The sequence below is a fragment of the Bos indicus genome, chromosome 1 (assembly GCF_029378745.1).
Source record: "Bos indicus isolate NIAB-ARS_2022 breed Sahiwal x Tharparkar chromosome 1, NIAB-ARS_B.indTharparkar_mat_pri_1.0, whole genome shotgun sequence".
NCBI classification, from domain to species: Eukaryota; Metazoa; Chordata; class Mammalia; order Artiodactyla; family Bovidae; genus Bos; species Bos indicus.
The window spans coordinates 7,909,212-7,927,062 of record NC_091760.1 but is presented as its reverse complement, the minus strand read 5'-3'; the positions used below and the strand labels follow the sequence as shown (position 1 = coordinate 7,927,062).

Genomic DNA, 17,851 nt, shown 5'->3' with positions numbered 1-17,851 from the left:
TTTAACATTCATCTCTTGAAAGGCCTCAATTTCTCATCACTAAAATAATTAAAAGGAGCTGAAGATTTTTCATTCTTTAAAAATTTAAAGTATAATCAAAATTATTTCAAAATTTTAATTAATTTTAATTAAATTCAAGATTTTAATTAATTTTAACTTATTCAAGACTTACATGTATTTATCTGAATGTTCATATATACTTACTTATTTTGTCAAGTTCATTATTTTCTAGGACTGTTTCCTTTTTCAGTGCAACTACTATCATTTTACTCAATAATGCTGAAGTACACAAATGGCTGGGAAGTTTCTTTGTATCTTGCTCTTTAAAATCTGTTTTGAAACCCTCATAATTCAAACTCAATCTTCCTTCTAAAAGAGGCCTATGCAACCACTGTAAAAAAAAAAAAAAAAAAAAAAAAACCTTAAATTATATACAAAATCATTCAACAGTCTAAATTATTTACTACCTACACAATTAAGGCAGGGAACAACGATGAAGTTAGTAGACTATCTTCAAAATGTTCTTAGAATAATTTCAAAAAGGAAGCTATTGCTAGTTTACTAGTAAAAGCACAGAAGCCTAGAAATTCAGTTTCTACTAGCAGAAATTATCAACATGTGTATTTTAGGGTACCTTCAGGACAGAACTATATCCTATTCGCTGTCAACTGTCGTGTCAACTGCTGTCTTGTAAAGATCAAATATCCAATATATGAGCATTCAAAGGCAGAAAGGGAAAGTAAGATACACATTTCATTTACATTTTCTCTTTCCCAGAATAAAATTAAAATATTTAAGCCTGCATGAAATACAAACTTCAGGAATGATATAAGCACTCTCCAATATCAAACATACCTGTACGGGAAGAGACTGTCTCATTTTTTCCCATTCACTGTTGTCTGGCATTACGCTTCCAATATAAGTTCCTAGGAGATTAGCATCTTTACTCTCTAGAAGCGCATTTAGCAAATCATCAACAGCAGACAAAAGCACCTGAAGACTGAAAATAAAGCAAGGAACTTAACTGCTGTAGTTATGCTACAACCAATCTGAACACCCGGGTAAACATTAAATACCCTATCAGATAACAGTTTACCTGAGCAAAAAGACAAATAAAAATAAAGGTAAGTGACACCTCCACCCTCCTCTCGTGAATGACACACAATCGAATAGGGGATTTCATCCAACATTCATAATTTGAAATTAAGTGCTGTTTCTATTTCAGAATGCAGGAGACCTATTTCAGGTCAGGTATTTCTGAAATACAGATATTTCATTTCATGAAAAGAGCATGATACTCAGAGAAAGATTTAACCCAACCATGGCAGCTCTGGACGTGTTCTCTTAATTTTCATTTTTTTATATATTTGTGGATTTAAGTACGAGATGTGAAAAACACCTGCAATTTCAATTACTTACAACAGTGTCTATCAGACCCCCCCCAAGAAACCAACAATGAAGGACAATCAGTGTCTGTGGTGGCCATGAGAAGTTACAGAGTCACAGTCCACACCAGTGCAAGCCCAGAACAGAAAGCTATCACATCAGTGACCATAAGCCAGGAGTTCAGCAGGTAAGCGAAAACAAATCATTCTTCAATTACTTGAGTTCAAAAGGATGTTCATTAAAACAAATCCTTTTGGAAAAACCTATTTGGATCTTCTCTTAGAATCCTATAGGTTTCTTATGTAACAAGTCATTTTTCAAAGGCACTCACACTAATGATGAAAACTTATTTAAGGACAATGATCAGTTATTAAAGAGATATTCTGCAAATGAGCATCAAAAAAAGGTTACCTTGTGACATCCAAAGTTGAAGACTGAACTTGGTTCTTCAGCCACAGAGCAGATAAACGTAGGAAGGTGCTCTGTTTAAATGTGTCACCAGTTCGATGAACCAATAAATTCACACCAGAGAGCCAAGTATTTTTCAGTTTACTGATGATAAAGTCTAAAATCAAGATGTCAACAGTAATTTGTTGTCCCTCTAAACTAACTATAAGCAATACAAAATGCTTTAAAGCACTCACTGCAGATCTGAGATTTTTAAGGTACCATTAAGAAAGCATAAAACTATTATTTGCTTGTCAAAACAAAATAACTATGTCATAAATATGTGATGATACAAGCTAGTTCATGCCATACAAATGTAAAAACGGTAAGAACCTCAATTTCATTTTAATATATACCAAGATTGAATGTTTCTAACTATGAAGAGAATGAGATATTAATATATCCCTTTATGAATATGGAAACTGAGGCATCAAGAAATTTAAAACTTGCCAGAGATACTGAGTGAAGGGCTAAGGACTAATTCATCTATCACAGCTGCTTCTAAACGGTTCCCTCAACATCAAGTCAGAACTTGAGAGAAAAGGTCTACATTCATCTTGGTTTAGAAACTTGGGTTTCTAAAGCTCAAAATGTTTTAAGATTTGTAGCCCTTTACTTGAAATGCTTTCAACTCGCAAACACATTATTATTCAATTAATAAAGCCTGGGCACTTACACTATGAAGGTCAGAGCCGGAGAATCCCAACAAAACATTTGAGCAGTAGGCTATTACCTGGCAAATGTGTTTTTTCTTTGCTCTCAGCACATAACTGAAAGAGAGTTAATAATAAATCTTCAGATGATGGCATTAGCAAGCATCCTTTCGCTGAGCTGAAATAGTTATAGGCCACATCACAGATAAAAGACACTGATGAGTCATTATTTTCAGCTTCTGACAATTTCTTTGCTTTGGATAAAGTTTCATGAAGTTTAACAATAATTCTTTCAACATAAACTTCTCCAATCAAGTAATCTAGAGAAAAAAATTCAGACAGACAAAATAAATAATATGAACAGTGAATTTTCTTTTTTTCAACTTTCGTTTTTCATTTTTCAATCGGTGTATTTTAATACTTTACTTTGGGTTAACATTCCACCTTGTCTTTCCATGTGTTTTTTAAAAAACACATCGTTGTTTTAAAAAACAAGGTGTTTATGTATTAGATAGAATAAAAGTACATCAATAAATCAATCTGTTCCATCACACATAAAAGCCTTCACATAAAAGTTTTAAATTAAGGCAAAAAGACAAAATTAGAGTGAACAGTTAAATTCAAATCCCTTTAAAATATAAAAGTAAAAGCATTAAACATCTCAAATCATGTTACAAAGGAGAAAGGGACGTCAGAGGACAGATGGTTGGATGGCATCCCTGACTCAACGGACATGAGCTTGAGCAAACTCCTGCAGATGGGGAAGGACAGGGAAGCCTGGCGTGCTGCAGTCCACAGGGTGCAAAGAGCCGGGCACAACTGAGCGACTGAACAACAACAGGGTGTTTACAAGATTAAGGTATCTGAATGAACTAAATCCTGCTGTTCTCAACTAATACTATGCTAACTAAAAACATGGAATCCCCCAAAAAAGGTGAAAAAGAATGACTCCCTTCCTACTGAAAAAACAAGCCATACTTTACCTACCGTTTTTAACATGTTGGGATAACACCATGCTTAAAAGAGTCCATCTTTCTGAGAAGTAAGGTTCAGAAGATACTGTGGATTCCAAGTCTTTGTTACAAAGATGCTCTGCCAAGGTTACCAATTTCTCTCCAAGGATATCTCCTTTGAGCCAAGGTGTTACTAAAGCATGATTATCTGAACTAGAGCATGCCTAAAACCATAAAAATTGTACCAAAGATTAGGATAAAGATTAAAAAAACAAAGTGTACCTGCCCAAAATATTACCTGCAACTTAGTACCTCCCTTCATCAGCATGGCCCCAACTTTATCCCCCACTCCTCCTCCTCAAGTGCTTAACAAAGCTGGTATCTTCCCTACTCCCCACTAAGTCTCGCTTATGTACACTTCCATGCTTTGTTCATGCTAGCTTCTCAACCATAAATATTCCCTCTCTCTTTTATTTATCAAAATTACATCCATTACTATATTCAGTATAAATCCCACCTGCTTTGTGAAGTCTCCCATAACAGCCCATACTCATCATTGCTTTTCTCTGAATTTCTAGAGCAAATAATGTTTCATGTGTGTATGTCTTGTTTCCAATGAAACTGTAAGTTCCTTGAGAGCAGAGACTGTCTTAAACTTCTTTGATACCTGCTATCAACACTGTAGATATGTTCAACGAATAGTGAATGGATGAACTTTAAAGACAGATTTTAAAATGCTTTACAAATATTAAACTGTTGTTCATTAATTTTGTTAAAATTAAAGAATAATTAACATATAATAGCGGCAAATTACTTCAATATGAACAATGGGACTTATTATTTGCCCAAATTTTATGAAATAGTTACTGAGGCCAGATATCTGACAGCAACTGGTTTATTTTCAGGGGGTGAGGAAGGCAAGGAAAAAAACTGTAAATCCACCCCCAAAAGCATGGTGATCCATGTTCCCAGAGCTTCTTTTGGTATAAGGGCTGAGAAGAAAGGAATTTGCAACCTGGTTCATTTCAAAGCAATCTGGAAAAAAAAAATCCAAATGCAGATTGGGTAGTGTCTGAAAAATTATTTTATCTCCTTATTTAAAATATTGTAGGTAACAAGAGCTTTTATTTTAGCCCAAGCTTTATCACTATTCTGGCTTTATGACCTTATACAAAGCTCTTGACCTATTTCTTAATTTAAAGCCGGACCTATTTCTTAATTTAAAGCCGGACCTATTTCTTAATTTAAAAAATAAACATTAACTTAGAAAATCTCTAAGGTCCTTTCCAGTTACAAAATTCAGGTTTGTTTTTAAAGAAGCTGGCTTTAGGATTCTGCTCATAACGTATGAGATTGCATAAAAACATAAGAAAAACTAGAATTTAGATGGGTATTAATATTGGCTTTCCTAAGATAGCTTACCAAATAAAACCAATCTATAGAATTCTATAGAATCCAGAAAGTAAAATCCTGAATAAAAAGTCTCTCAGGTTATCAAGACATGAAGTCCAACTTCTCAATGTTTTAACACTTTCACAGAAAGAATCTGACCAGAGGATAGGGAAGCTAGTCAGGCATGGAAGTACAGAGGCTAACACTGGCTATGAACTCCCAAACCCTGCCCAAGCCTTCCAAACAGAGACATCTGAACTATGTGGCAGGTACCTCCCTAAGTTGGAAACAGATGTATCAATCTTCTCTTATCAAATTATTAACTACTTTTGCTCTGATTTTAGACTTATCCAGAAGCTTTATCATAATTTGGTTTTTCATGTCGCCTACCTATAGGGAAAGAGATAATGGATAAAGTAATTCAAATGGTGTGCCTAATAAATTAGATTTCTCATTGAAAAAGAGTAAATCAACACTCAGTGTTTATTTTGTACAAAATAAACTGTTGGAGGAAATGGGGAGTTTTTGCTTAATGGGTATAGAGTTTCAATGTTGCAAGGTGAAAAAGTACTAGAGATTAGTTGCACAATAACGTAAATATTAACACTTAACACTTCTAATATTCACTTAATATTAACACAACACTTCTAACACTACTAAACTGTACTTAGAAATGGTTAAAGATGATACAGTTTATGTGTTTTTTTACCGTAACTTTAAAAGACAGGAAAAAAGAAAAATTTTCATAAACTAGAGTTATGTATGTAAATTTTTAAAATAATGTAAAAATGCTTTTAAAAAAGGAAAACTTTTAGGTAACTCGTCATAATATTTCTTTGGTTGGAAACTGTTACATCATATAATTTACAACTTCATTAGGAAAGAATACTTAAGTCATTTAGAAAATTTTCTAAATTGTTATGTTCCTTGACTTCTTTTTATTATTCTCATCACTCATTTTCTTCCTTAGTCAAATGGCAATTAAATAAAAGTGGGAAGACTTTAGTTTGCCTGTATAGTACTCTAGGGCAAAACAAAATTTATTGGTGCGTTCTACTTAAAGCTAGAAACACTCAATCCATCTCTACAGACGAAAAAATAACTAGGGTAACAGAGAAAACCTTAGCTTAAAATATAAACTAAGATAAAAGATAAAGCATTTAACTCTTCCTTTGTTACCCACTAGGGAAGAAACATTAGATTTTCAGGAATCTGTTCATTCTTCCCTAATATTCCTAACCAGAAAAATAATTCTATAGAAAGGTGAACACCGTTAAGTCTTCCCAAAATATGAGAAGAAAGTTACAATAATAAGCAAGTTCTTTAACAGAGACACCTGATCACATACTAGTACATGAATATGGCTGTAGTTTTTTTTTTTTTTTCCCCCCCTACACCTATAAATACAGAAAAAGGAGAGTATTTCTAAGGTACCTTTTCAATGATCTGAAGAATAGAGTTCCATTTCAGCTCTACCTAAAAGAAGAAAAAGAGAAACAATCTGCTAGAACAAACAGTAACTGGTAAAACTTTTTACAAGTAAAGTTGAGTGTGGAATCACTACAAAACTAAAATGCTTTTTAGCTAGTCCGACTTTAAAGACTCCAAGAACCTACCCTTTCATTACCAAGTTTTTATCATCCTGTCTCACATACTTCGTAATCCCAATCAAGAGTATACTGTCCGCAAACTGACATTCATAGTCAAGAAACGATTCTAAATAACCCCCATCCGGGTCTCATTCTACTCACACGTTATCAGTGCGCCAGTGTAAACCACTACAGTTTTTAAAGAGAACACGGCTTCCCAGGTGACTCGGTGGTAAAGAATCCACCTGCCAAAGCAGGAGACAAGGGTTCCCTCCCATCTAGGAGGATTCCACACGCCGTGGAGCAACGAAGCCCTTGCACCACAACTACTGAGCCTGTGCTCTAGAGCCTGGGAGCCACAACTGTTGGGCCCGTGAGCCGCAGCTACTGAGGCCCGAGTGCCTAGAGCCTGTGCTCCTCAAGAGAAGCCGCTGCAGTGAGAAGCCCGCGCGCCACCAGAGAGTAGCCCCCACTCGCCGCAACTAGAGAGAAGTCCGCGCAGCAATGAAGACCCAGCGCAGCCAAAAATAAATAAATAGAATTATTTTTTTTTAAGGTACAGAGCAGTAATACCTCAATAAGATCATCCAGAATAGCTTTTCTTTCCACATTACTATCACAGCAACAGAGGGCACTGTACAGAATGTCCACCAAGAAACCGGCATCCTTCCTTTGATCTTCATTTAGCCAACCTGTTATTTTCTGGTATAGAAATTGTACCGCGGGATTTTTTTGTACAAGTTTGGCTATTTCAAGAGGCTTGCCTTTGACAGTGCTCTGTTTTTCATCACCTAGCAGCACTTTAAACACTTGGGTTGACGAGAACGAGTTGAGCAGGGTGGAAAGAAACCTGAGATGTTGCTCCGACTTTTGTTCATTGACGTAATTAATGCTCATCTCTGCCAGTTTACAGACTAAGTCTTCCAAAGGTTTTTTCCTCAGCGGGGATATAAGGTCGGAGCAACTCGGAGAGACAGAAGGTTCAGCCATTAACTCAGAGCCTTCACTGTTCTCTCCCTCTGAGGAGACACATTTCTCATTCTCCTTATTATTTTCAGGCATCTCATCAGCAAATCTAACCTTACCAACTTTTTTTTTATTCAATTTCAAGGAGCTCTTCGGCTTTTGAAGGACCTGCAATAGGTTAGAAACACCCAAAACTGACTTAACATCGGCTTCTGGCTCATTGATTTTCTCAACACAGATCTCTGATAGTTTTTCCCAGAAATTCAGCAGCACTTTCTCCAAGTTGCGAGCTGTTTTATCATCTTTTTCCAAATCGGCTCTGGCTTCCCAGGAACTTAAAGTTTCTGCCAAATGGTTAAATAGCTGCCCATCTTGCAACTTTGGGTCTTTGAGAACTGCATCAATAAAAGGAATCAACTGAAAGAGAGGGCAGAAATATAAAAGTTCACTTTTCAGGAGAAATAAAATGTGAACCTTATTTGTAAAGCATTATAAATTTTCTTATTTAATAACTGAAAAACATGATTTTCCCCCCAAACTCTGACAAGAGTTAAGTTGAACTGGAAAATAATTTTCACATCAAAGAGCCTAATGATTTCACTGTTTCTCCTGTGAATTATTTTTTATAATATAACTGACCAAGATTATTAGTCATCAACAAGTAATACAGTTTTCTTTGTATCTTCTGAATTTACTCAAGTTTTTTGCTTTTTTCTAAACCAATATGAAAGAAATATAGGACCCACAGAATTCAGAATGCTTTCTCTTAAATTACAAAGGTAAGGAAAATTAAATATTTGAGATCAACTAGAACAGTAATCAATTTCCTGCCTTAAGGAACCTTATTCCAGAACCCGCTCTTATCACTAGTCCTAAAAGCTAAGCACAATTATTCACAAAAGGATAGATGTACTATATATTTTTGAAGGAACAAGATGATTATTATATAACTTAAAACACAAAAGACTGAAAATCAAATCTTCTAAATTGTTTTGCATTTCAACTCTCTAAAACAGGGTTTGCACAACCAGAGAATAAAACTAGCCCTTAGACATGATGGTATTATGCTAGTAACTATACAGAAATTTTTATTTATCTGGTCAGTGATACACATTACTGTATAAAAATTTGCAAATCATAAAAATGAAATCTTTACAAGGAAGGCTAATTAAAAAAATGACAGAAACACACACAATGAGTTTGATTCTTTACACATAGTGTGCAAAGGCACTGATGAGTTTCACAATATAAATACCTGATCATTGACGAGCATCTCTTCTATCTCTTCCTCCCCTAAGTTTTGTTGCATTATAAAACGTAAGCATTCAAAAAAAGCAGATATCACTGCTGAGCACTCTGAAAAGCTGGTTTTGGTTTTTTCTGTTGATAGCCTAAGAAATAATAAATACGTGTGGCTTATTCTTTCATGAAAAAGAAAATAAGCAATCCAAAAACACCAAACTAAAGACATGGAAAACAATTTCTAAAATTTCTAAAAAATAAAATTCTTAAATGAAAAACTAAGGCCAACCAAAATATAGCCCAAGTAGAATATAAACTTGAACTGAAAAAAAGCATATTTTCTATTCATGAACCAACCCACCTGCAAATTTCAAAGAGAAGACTTAACCAAATAAAGATAGTAGTATTGTGGAAAAAAAAGTTTAATCATGAATAAAACTGGGTATCTTTTACTAATTTCAATAAATACACTGAAATGACATTTTAAGTGTGAGTTTAAAGAGCTATTATATTTAAGTTAATGGAAAACCCGTCACCGGTTGATTTTCTGCATTTGGGCATTTGTATTTACCAATATACAAAAAAACGGGTCATTGACAAAGAGCCTATTCCACCTAAAGGGTCTTACAATACTTTACCTCACTTTCTGCTATAGTCTATCACTGAAGACTTGAAAGCATCACAAAAAAGAATCCCAACTGTAACTGTCTGAAAACTTTAGAAGTGTTTAATGAACAGCAAACAGTTTGAGAAAATTTAAGTATGACAATAACTACGTCATTCTATCCATTTATAAAAATAAGAAAAAAAAATCTATTTGGCTTTAAAGGTCAAGAATTTAAATTCCTTGGGCTTCCCTGGTGGCTCAGTGGTAAAGAATCTACCTGTCAATGCAGGAGACACAAGTTCGATCCCTGATCCGGGAAGATCCCACATGTCGCAGAGCAATTAGCTTGTACGCCACAACTACTGAGCCTACGTGCTACAACTGCTGAAGCTGGTGCTCCCGAGACCCACGCTCCGCAAGGAGCAAAGCCACTGCAATAGGAAACCCATGCACCACGACTAGAGAGTAGCCCCCACAACTAGAGAAAAACCCGAGCAGCAATGAAGACCCAGCACAGCCAAAACTAACTACATAAATACAATTATTTAAAAAAAACAGACACACACACAAAACTTAAATTTCTTACCCTGCAACTAGGGAGGTGAGAAAATTCTTGAAGAAATCCAACTTTGGATCTGTAATGGACTGAGGGAGTTTGCTGATGAAGGGCAGAAGATAAGGATATATGACAGTAGCCAGACCCCGACCTCCTTCACGAACCACAGCTGACAGCTTGGGAAACACACTTTTTTTTGCATTTACATGAAGCCAACAGTCCTTACCAAATTAAAAAAAAAAAGGTTATAATAGTAATTAGATATCATAAACAGAGAGAAAAGACAGAGAGACTCTCAAAAATAAAATTCAAGTATTTTACCTAAAGGGGGTAAATAAAATCTGTCACTACAAACTAAAAATTTGAAATTATAAGAAATTTAACAAAAAACAAAAAGAAATTTATTATATATGATAATGAGGTATCCAACATGCTTCCAGAACAATATGGATCAAAAATAATTATTTAACTTGAAAGATTCCTAAAAAAGCTGCTTTCTAAACAAGGTAAGGAAAAAAAAAGCTGCTTTCTAAAAGTGACAGCAATTGTTGTTGTTTAATCTCTAAGTTGTGTCCAACTCTTGCGACCCCATGGACTGTCGCACAACAGGCTGCCCCGTCCTTCACTATCTCCTAGAGTCTTAAATGTAAGATTCAGATATGTTGACGTCGTTAAACCGTATAAGAATTGATATTGACTAAACTAAAAGTAAAATAAAAACTCTATTTCATTTTATAGTCAAGATTTATACCAAGTTTTGGATTAAAGTATTTGATGTCCAAGAAAGCATTTTTCTAGCAAGTTTTAAAAATTATAACCTGATAGGCTCTCTTGCATGGTATGTAAGGCTTCTAAAACACAATTAAAGGAACTTCCCCGGTGGTCCAGTGGCTAAGGCTCCATCTCCCGATGCCAAGGACCCAGGGTCCCCTCCCTGGTCAGGGGACTAGATCCCTTAGAGGCAACTAAGAGTTCACGTGCCTCAACTCAAGATCCCAACTAAAAGACCTCACATGCTGCAGCTGAAGATCCTGCGTGCACAACAAAGGTCAAAGATCCTGCATGCTGCAACCAAGACCCAGCGCAGCCAAATAACTATATGAAAAAAAAATACAGTTAAGAAGACAAGTATTCCCAGATATACTAAACGTACCTCTCTTACTTACCTCCACAGTTGTAAGTGTATAAAGTACAGCTTCCCAGAGAGCTGGGCATACAATGGGGTCACTGTCATCGATGCTAAGAAGAACAGATGGGCTCACTTTGGATGCTTCATCTTTCATCAACTGTGGAATACGCTGGCACAAAGCAGAAACCAACTCAAAATAGGCTGAGCGGATCTGAAAGAAAAAGTGGAAGCTGACTTAAAGTCTAGTAAAGGTATGACAAAAAATTTTTTTATTTATGGCCAAGGCAGGTAGGTTATTTATACTAACCTTCCATATATAAAACTAAAAGGGTTAGAAAAAACTTTTTAAGAATCTTAACATTAAAAAAAAAACTTAAGGACACCACATGGCTGAAAAGACATTAGGATTTACCAAGCCAAAAGTGAAGGCACAAAGAATTCAACTTTCTTCTTCATTGGCTCAAGCAAATAGAAATCTTCTCCAGTCTCAGAAGCCTTCATCTGGGGACTCATATCCTATGAATATACTAGTCAGCACAAAGTTGAATACAGCCAAACAAAAAATAAGATACTATGAGCCACTATGAGCAGAAACAAAAGATAATACAGAGACCTGAGACTTTAAAGTTTAGAATTATCTGTCAGTTATAAACTTCATATCAACAACCTTTGTTACATTTAAAGAAACAAAAGTTTAAAGAAATTTGAAGGGAAAAGGATCTTAGAAAAAGCACAGCAGATCTGGAAAAGAACCAAGTACAATTTCTAAACTAAAAGTAAATACACAAATAAATAAGAGCACAATTCATAGTTTAAGAGCATCATGCCACCACCACTTCTATTCAACACAGTACTGAGAACATAACAAATACAGAGGAAAAAAGGGGGTGGGGGCAAGAACTGGAAAGTAACCCAAGTTACTATCTATAATCATAGCAAAATAACAGGCTATAAAAATATTTAGAAAAAGAATTTAAAGGCAAGAGTTGCTGGATACAAAATTAACAAAAGCACAGCATTCCTATACAACAGTAGAAACAAAAAAGAATGTGGAATTAAAAAAAAATTCACAATAGTAACAAAAACCACATTCAGTATGCAGCATATTATAAAATATTATTCCAGGATCCCAAGGACCTTATATAGCCTAAAGAATTCTGAAAAAGAAGAGCAAAGTTGGAGGGTTTCAAGACTTACCATAAAACAATAATAAGAGTATGGTACTGGTATAAAGACAGGCATAAGATGTAATCGGAGAAGAGCCCAAAATTAAAATCCCACACATATGTTCAATTTAGTTTTGACAAAGAAGTCAGGGCTAGGGTAGGGGGAAGCAGGGAGTTACTAGTCTTTCAACAAATAGATACCTATACACAAAAATAAATTTGACTCTCACCTTTATGCCTATATAAAAATTAACTCTAAATGGACCTAAACTATAAAACTTCTAGAATAAAATATTAAAAAATCTTTGTAACTTTCAAGTAGACAAAGATTTCTTAGATAAGACATCAAAAGTATGAAGTGTAAAAGAAAAAAAATTGATAAAAGGACTTCAAAATCATCTACTCTACAAAAACCATGAAAAAAGTGAAAAGGCAAGCTATATACCAGAAGAAAACATTCATGATGTTTTATCTGACATAATACTTGCATACAGGATAAATAAAGCACATTCATAACTCAAAAATAAAGACCAAAAACCCAACCTACAAATAGGCAAAAGTGGAATAGTGAAATTGATACGTTGATCTTCCTGCAAAGAACAACTACAGACTGAACCAGACCCAAAAACTATCTGAGGTCTCCGGAGACTGAAATACACATTTTAGAGGAGGTGACATGACTTGGAGGAAGCAGTCCACACATACTGAGTTCCCATTTTGTTCAGCTTTGCCCTGAAGGTGGTACAGTCACCAGCACAGAGGCACAGCTGCCTGAATCCTTCTGGGTGGAGGAACTGAAGGAACTAGGAAAAGGAGCCCAGGGCAAACAAGACGCCAAGAGAGTGGCAGGGAACTGCAGAGAGAAGACAACCCCCTCATTCTGTGTTTAAACAGCCTGAATCTACAGCTGACGCTTGAACCACGCCCAGTGCAGGCATGAGTTTGCTGTTGAGTCTGACCAAGTTGATTGCCCACTAACACAAATGTATCAACACCCTTTGGAGCAATGTAAAATAATCCAGTCTCCAAAACATAATATTCAAGGCTATAATCTGAATATTTATATCCAAGATAAATCTAACATCACTCAACATACAAAAGCCCAGAAAATGTGATCCCATCTCAAAGCATAAGATAATTAACTGATGTCAATCCCAAGATGATCCCGATGTTATTATCAGACAGGGACTTTAAAGCAGCTATTATAACTATACTCAGCAAGGTAAAGGAAACTCTAACAATGAACGGAAAAACACGAGATAAATGTCATTATACATCTGTCCAAACCTACAGAACACACAGCATCAACATGAACCTTAATGTAAATTATAGATTCTGGATAATAGGTTCATCAGTTGTGGGAAAAAAAAAAACAAAGGTTTCACTCTGGTAAGGGGATGTTGATAACGGGGGAAACTATGTATGTGAGGGTCAGGAGGTATATTTGAAATATCTGCACTTTTCCCTCAAGTTTGCTGTGAACCTAAAACTGCACTTTAAAAAGTATAAAATTTCATCAAAGAAACAGAACATACAAAAATCAAGTAGAAATTTTAGGTATAAAAGATACAACATATTAAATTTAAAATGAGCAAAAGGGTTAAAGAGACACCTCAAAAAAAAAAAAAAAGGTGGGGGCGGGAATTCCCTGGCAGTCCAGTGGTAAGGACACAGCACTTTCACCGCAGGGGCCTGGGTTTGATCTCTGGTTATAGAACTAAGATTCTGCTTTCCCACCTGCCACATGATATGGCCAAAAAAAAAAAAAAAAATACAATGGCCAATAAGCACATTAAAAGATGTTCAATATCATTAGCCCTGAGGGGCAAATTAAAACCACAATGAAAAGTCTCTACTCCAGAGGTCAGCAAACATTTTCTTTAAAGAGCTAGAAAAGAAACATTTAAAACTGAGCAAACCATGTGGTCTCTGTTACTACTTTGCTCTGCCATGGTAGCATAAAGCAGCCACAAACAATACAAAAATGATTCACAAAAACAGGTCAGCTGTACCAGATTTTGATCCATGAGCTGTAAGTTGCTGATCCCCGATCCCACATCTGAGAGAATGACTTAAAATAATGGACAATATCAAAGTAAGGAGATAGAACTAAAAACCTCATACACTGCTGATTAGAGTGGAAACAGTACAACTACTTTGAAATACTGATACAAACAACAACAAAGAATCTTCAAAACATTATGCTGAGCAAAAGAAGCCAGATAGAGGGAACTCCCTGTGGTACAGTGGTTAGGAACCAAGTGCTCAGTGCCAAGGGCTCAGGTTCAATCCCTGGTCGGGGGGACTAAAATCCAACAAGCTGTGTGGCATGGTCAAAAAACCCCCAGCCAAATACAAAGTAATAAATAAATATTTAAAAAAAAGTTTTTAAAGTGAGAAAGGACTTCATAAGGCAAAACCAGTGGTTTTGATTACATCGAAATTAGTATTTTTAAATAAAAGAGGAAACATGAAAGGTAACAGAATGGGAGATAATTTACAATGCCTGAAAGTGACAAAAGGACCAATACTGAAAATATACAAGGAACTCCTGTAGAATAAGAAAAAGAGAATTACAGTAGAAAAAAGGGGAGAAAGATAGGAACAAACACAAATATTTAACAAATGTAAACAAAAAACGTTTACAGAAGAACCACAAATATTTCAAAAGCTTATGAAGAGATGGTAAGTCACCAGTCAGCAGAGTAATTAAAGACAGCTTCATCTGAGACTGATAAAAGAAATAAGAAGTTGAATGATGCCTAGCCCTGGCTACAATATAAGATACATATTAATAGTATTCATCACGTATTGCTGGTTGAGCCTAGAGCAATGCAGCCCATTAGGTGAGCACTCTGGTGCTACTTCACAAAATTAAGTATGCACATACTCTCTGACTCAGCAATTCAAAAATTAAGAGGATTTCAGAAAAAGAAATTCTCACAGATCCGGGGATACATGAATGAAGATGCTAACTGCTGCCTTATTTGTGGGAGCACGGAGTCCGAGGCAACCAGGGTGTCTATCACTGGGGAAGTGAACAGGTGTGAAATGGAACAAATGCAAACTTCTGAGTACTACCCATCAGTGAGAAGCCACGGACCAACTATACACATACAGGAATGTGAAACAGTTCAATACTTTAAAAAAAATTACTAAGTAAAAAGCAATAAACGAGATGAAATATAACACAGAAATCGTTCATGTGAATTAAAAACACATAGGTTGGGACATGCCTAACAAAGAAGATTAGATAAACTTCATTCAGGCATGAATGCTGTGTGGGAGTTCAAAGTTAGCAAACTAACAATATATATTAATTAAGGTGTCTTTAAACAGACAAATATAAGGTAATGTACTGAACAATTACCAAAACTGTTGTGACCAGAGACTCACAGGAACCCTAAGACCCATACTTCAGTATTCAGGGTTTGTGCACTTCACAGAATGTAATTATCATAAACAATGAGACAACTACCCAAGCAAAAGCACACAGATTAATAACAGTTAAATGGTCAGCTGGTAGAGGCGGAAAATGGAGAAAGACAAAAAGGAAAAAACAAATACATTAAATGAAAAAGCCTTACACACACACATAAAAGTTTTAAGGTGCCATGAACAGAGGAAAATGATGATTCAACTCTGTATCTGAGGTCCAAATAACTAAGTAAAAAAATGAAAATACAATTAACATTTTTAGTAAGAGAGGCGATTCAGTCCCAGCACAAAAATGTGTTTGCAGAGTTTTAAACATAAACAATAAGCATAAATAAAAACTAACAAGATCAGGGGAGAAAAAGGAATCAGAGAAATGTCTTAAAACCAAAAGTTTAAGATACCTGAGGTATACTATGTTTTCCATACTTCCAAAACTTATTCTGTGATAAAAGAGACTTAAATTTCTCCTCCAGAGAGTCAAGCTCATTATCAGGTAACAGGCAAAGCAATTTCTTTAATGCCAATAAGGAACAAGTTACGACTCGATAGAATTTAGCGTCTCTCTCTTCCTCTGGAACAGTTCTTAATGTAAAAAGAAAATAAATATACATAAGGATTGAGGATAAGACAAGCTACGTATGCAGCACTTCTATTTTAAATGTTTTATCACTGAATATCTACCAAAGTTACTTTATTTCTATATTCATTCTCCCTGTGTCAAACCCCCACACAAAATACAAATACACATACAATTTTAATCACATATTTTTTGAATAATACCAGGTTAAAGTAGATGAAAAGGAGTGGCCTGATATAAGTGTATATGTATATATCACTCTCAGCAGAAGTTAACTGGATGTTTCTGGAGATTAAATAATACTGTATCTAAGGTTGCTTTCCCTTACAGACTCTTTAATAGCTTGATTAGAACACAAGAGTAAAAAGTAAATGGAACATCTTAGTATCCTTTCAATAGAACTATTCACAGTTCTTCAGTTATTTTCATCCAGACCTTAAAATGATTCCTTTTAAGGAAGACCTTAAAATGTCAAAAGGCAGATGTGGAAAAAAAAAAAAAAATCTAAAAACATCTCTTCGTAAAAGAACCAAACATGTGAGCTCCCAGATAATTCAAATTAAATAGAGGGACAACTTGCAAGTAAAAACACTTAAAATTGCACCTGGCAAATAGTACTGCATTAAGTATCTTCATCTCTACATTCCGAATCCTTTTTCTTTTTTTTAAAGAATCCCTTTTTTCAACTTCACATTGAAATTATCCTCTTGTTACCTATGAGTGCAACAGAGTTTCACTTAACCTGAGTCACACAGACACAATACAACTTACTGTGGGTCACTGAGGGTATCAGGTGTTTCTTTGATAAGATGATCCTGTAGCACCTACAGAGGGGGATTGAGATCTTATTGAACTGTCGATGGTGAAGAGACAAGAGTATAAACCACATCTTACATAAAAGTTCTTAATCCTCTTCCTTACAAAAGAAGCAAAACTAAAAGGTCTGAATTTCACCAATTTTTTCCCCTTACTAATTTCCAAGGTTGGCAGCTATTAGGGTGAAGGATAGGGTACTTCTTTCAAACATCTCTAGTTTCTGCCAAGAGGACTTTCTCCCTAAATACTCTTGTCCTCTTGCATTTTCATTCCTCTCTGCATGGAGCAGTGAAGTGAAAGGATGCCTGATGAGCAGGTCTGGGACAGAATCAGGCTCTGCTTCCCTTGCCCCGCTTTTGTGAGCACCTCCCTCCTCCCAGGGAAGAACACACATCGTGTCCTGCTCCGTCACAGAGGAAGGCCTAAGGTTCCATTTGAAATGCAGAGGAAGGCTGCTTATTTCTGGGGTGGAGTACAGGCAAGTTCACTGCTCCAGTATCAGTTTTATCAGCAATAACAATAGCCAGCTAAATTTACTGAGCTTTTGCACCCACCTTGTATCCCACACATTAACTAAATGAATCCTCACAGCAACTCAGAGAAGTACCAGTGAATTCCTACTTTAACAGATGAGGAAATGGAGGCACAGACACTTGCTCGGGCCAAACACCCCAGCTAATGGCAGAGAGGGGCAGGGCCCAATGGTGTAAGCCAGAGCCCATGACCTCTGCCAGACACTATGACATTTTAATCTCATCTGTCTTACTCCTCTCTAATACACTGATTCTGAACTCAGAAAAGTTCAAACTAATATCTGTACAGCTGTGACACAACCAACTAAAGGTGAAATAATACAGGAGCTAATCCACATATTCAATGAGCAGTTATCCAATCATAACAAAGCCAAGAAGGAAAAAAAAACAACTATGAAGAG

At 35.7% G+C, this 17,851-nt stretch overlaps 1 protein-coding gene across 3 annotated transcripts in view; it reads right to left on the bottom strand.

Annotated features, from left to right (window-relative positions):
• Positions 1-17,851, bottom strand: part of LTN1 (listerin E3 ubiquitin protein ligase 1) — a 59,055-nt gene that overhangs the window by 32,126 nt on the left and 9,078 nt on the right. The window contains exons 5-16 of one of the 3 annotated variants that reach the window (XM_019959231.2): positions 16,873-16,925; positions 15,926-16,106; positions 10,958-11,131; positions 9,822-10,012; positions 8,642-8,777; positions 6,994-7,803; positions 6,266-6,307; positions 3,474-3,663; positions 2,567-2,806; positions 1,798-1,951; positions 856-1,000; positions 205-391 (exon numbers count right to left, since the gene is read on the bottom strand). In XM_019959231.2, the coding sequence (XP_019814790.2) occupies positions 205-391; positions 856-1,000; positions 1,798-1,951; positions 2,567-2,806; positions 3,474-3,663; positions 6,266-6,307; positions 6,994-7,803; positions 8,642-8,777; positions 9,822-10,012; positions 10,958-11,131; positions 15,926-16,106; positions 16,873-16,925 (2,503 nt within the window). Of the gene's footprint in view, positions 1-204; positions 392-855; positions 1,001-1,797; positions 1,952-2,566; positions 2,807-3,473; positions 3,664-6,265; positions 6,308-6,993; positions 7,804-8,641; positions 8,778-9,821; positions 10,013-10,957; positions 11,132-11,332; positions 15,892-15,925; positions 16,107-16,705; positions 16,816-16,872; positions 16,926-17,851 lie in introns of those variants that run through there. The other 2 variants (XM_070786024.1, XM_019959320.2) reach the window with 2 other exon arrangements.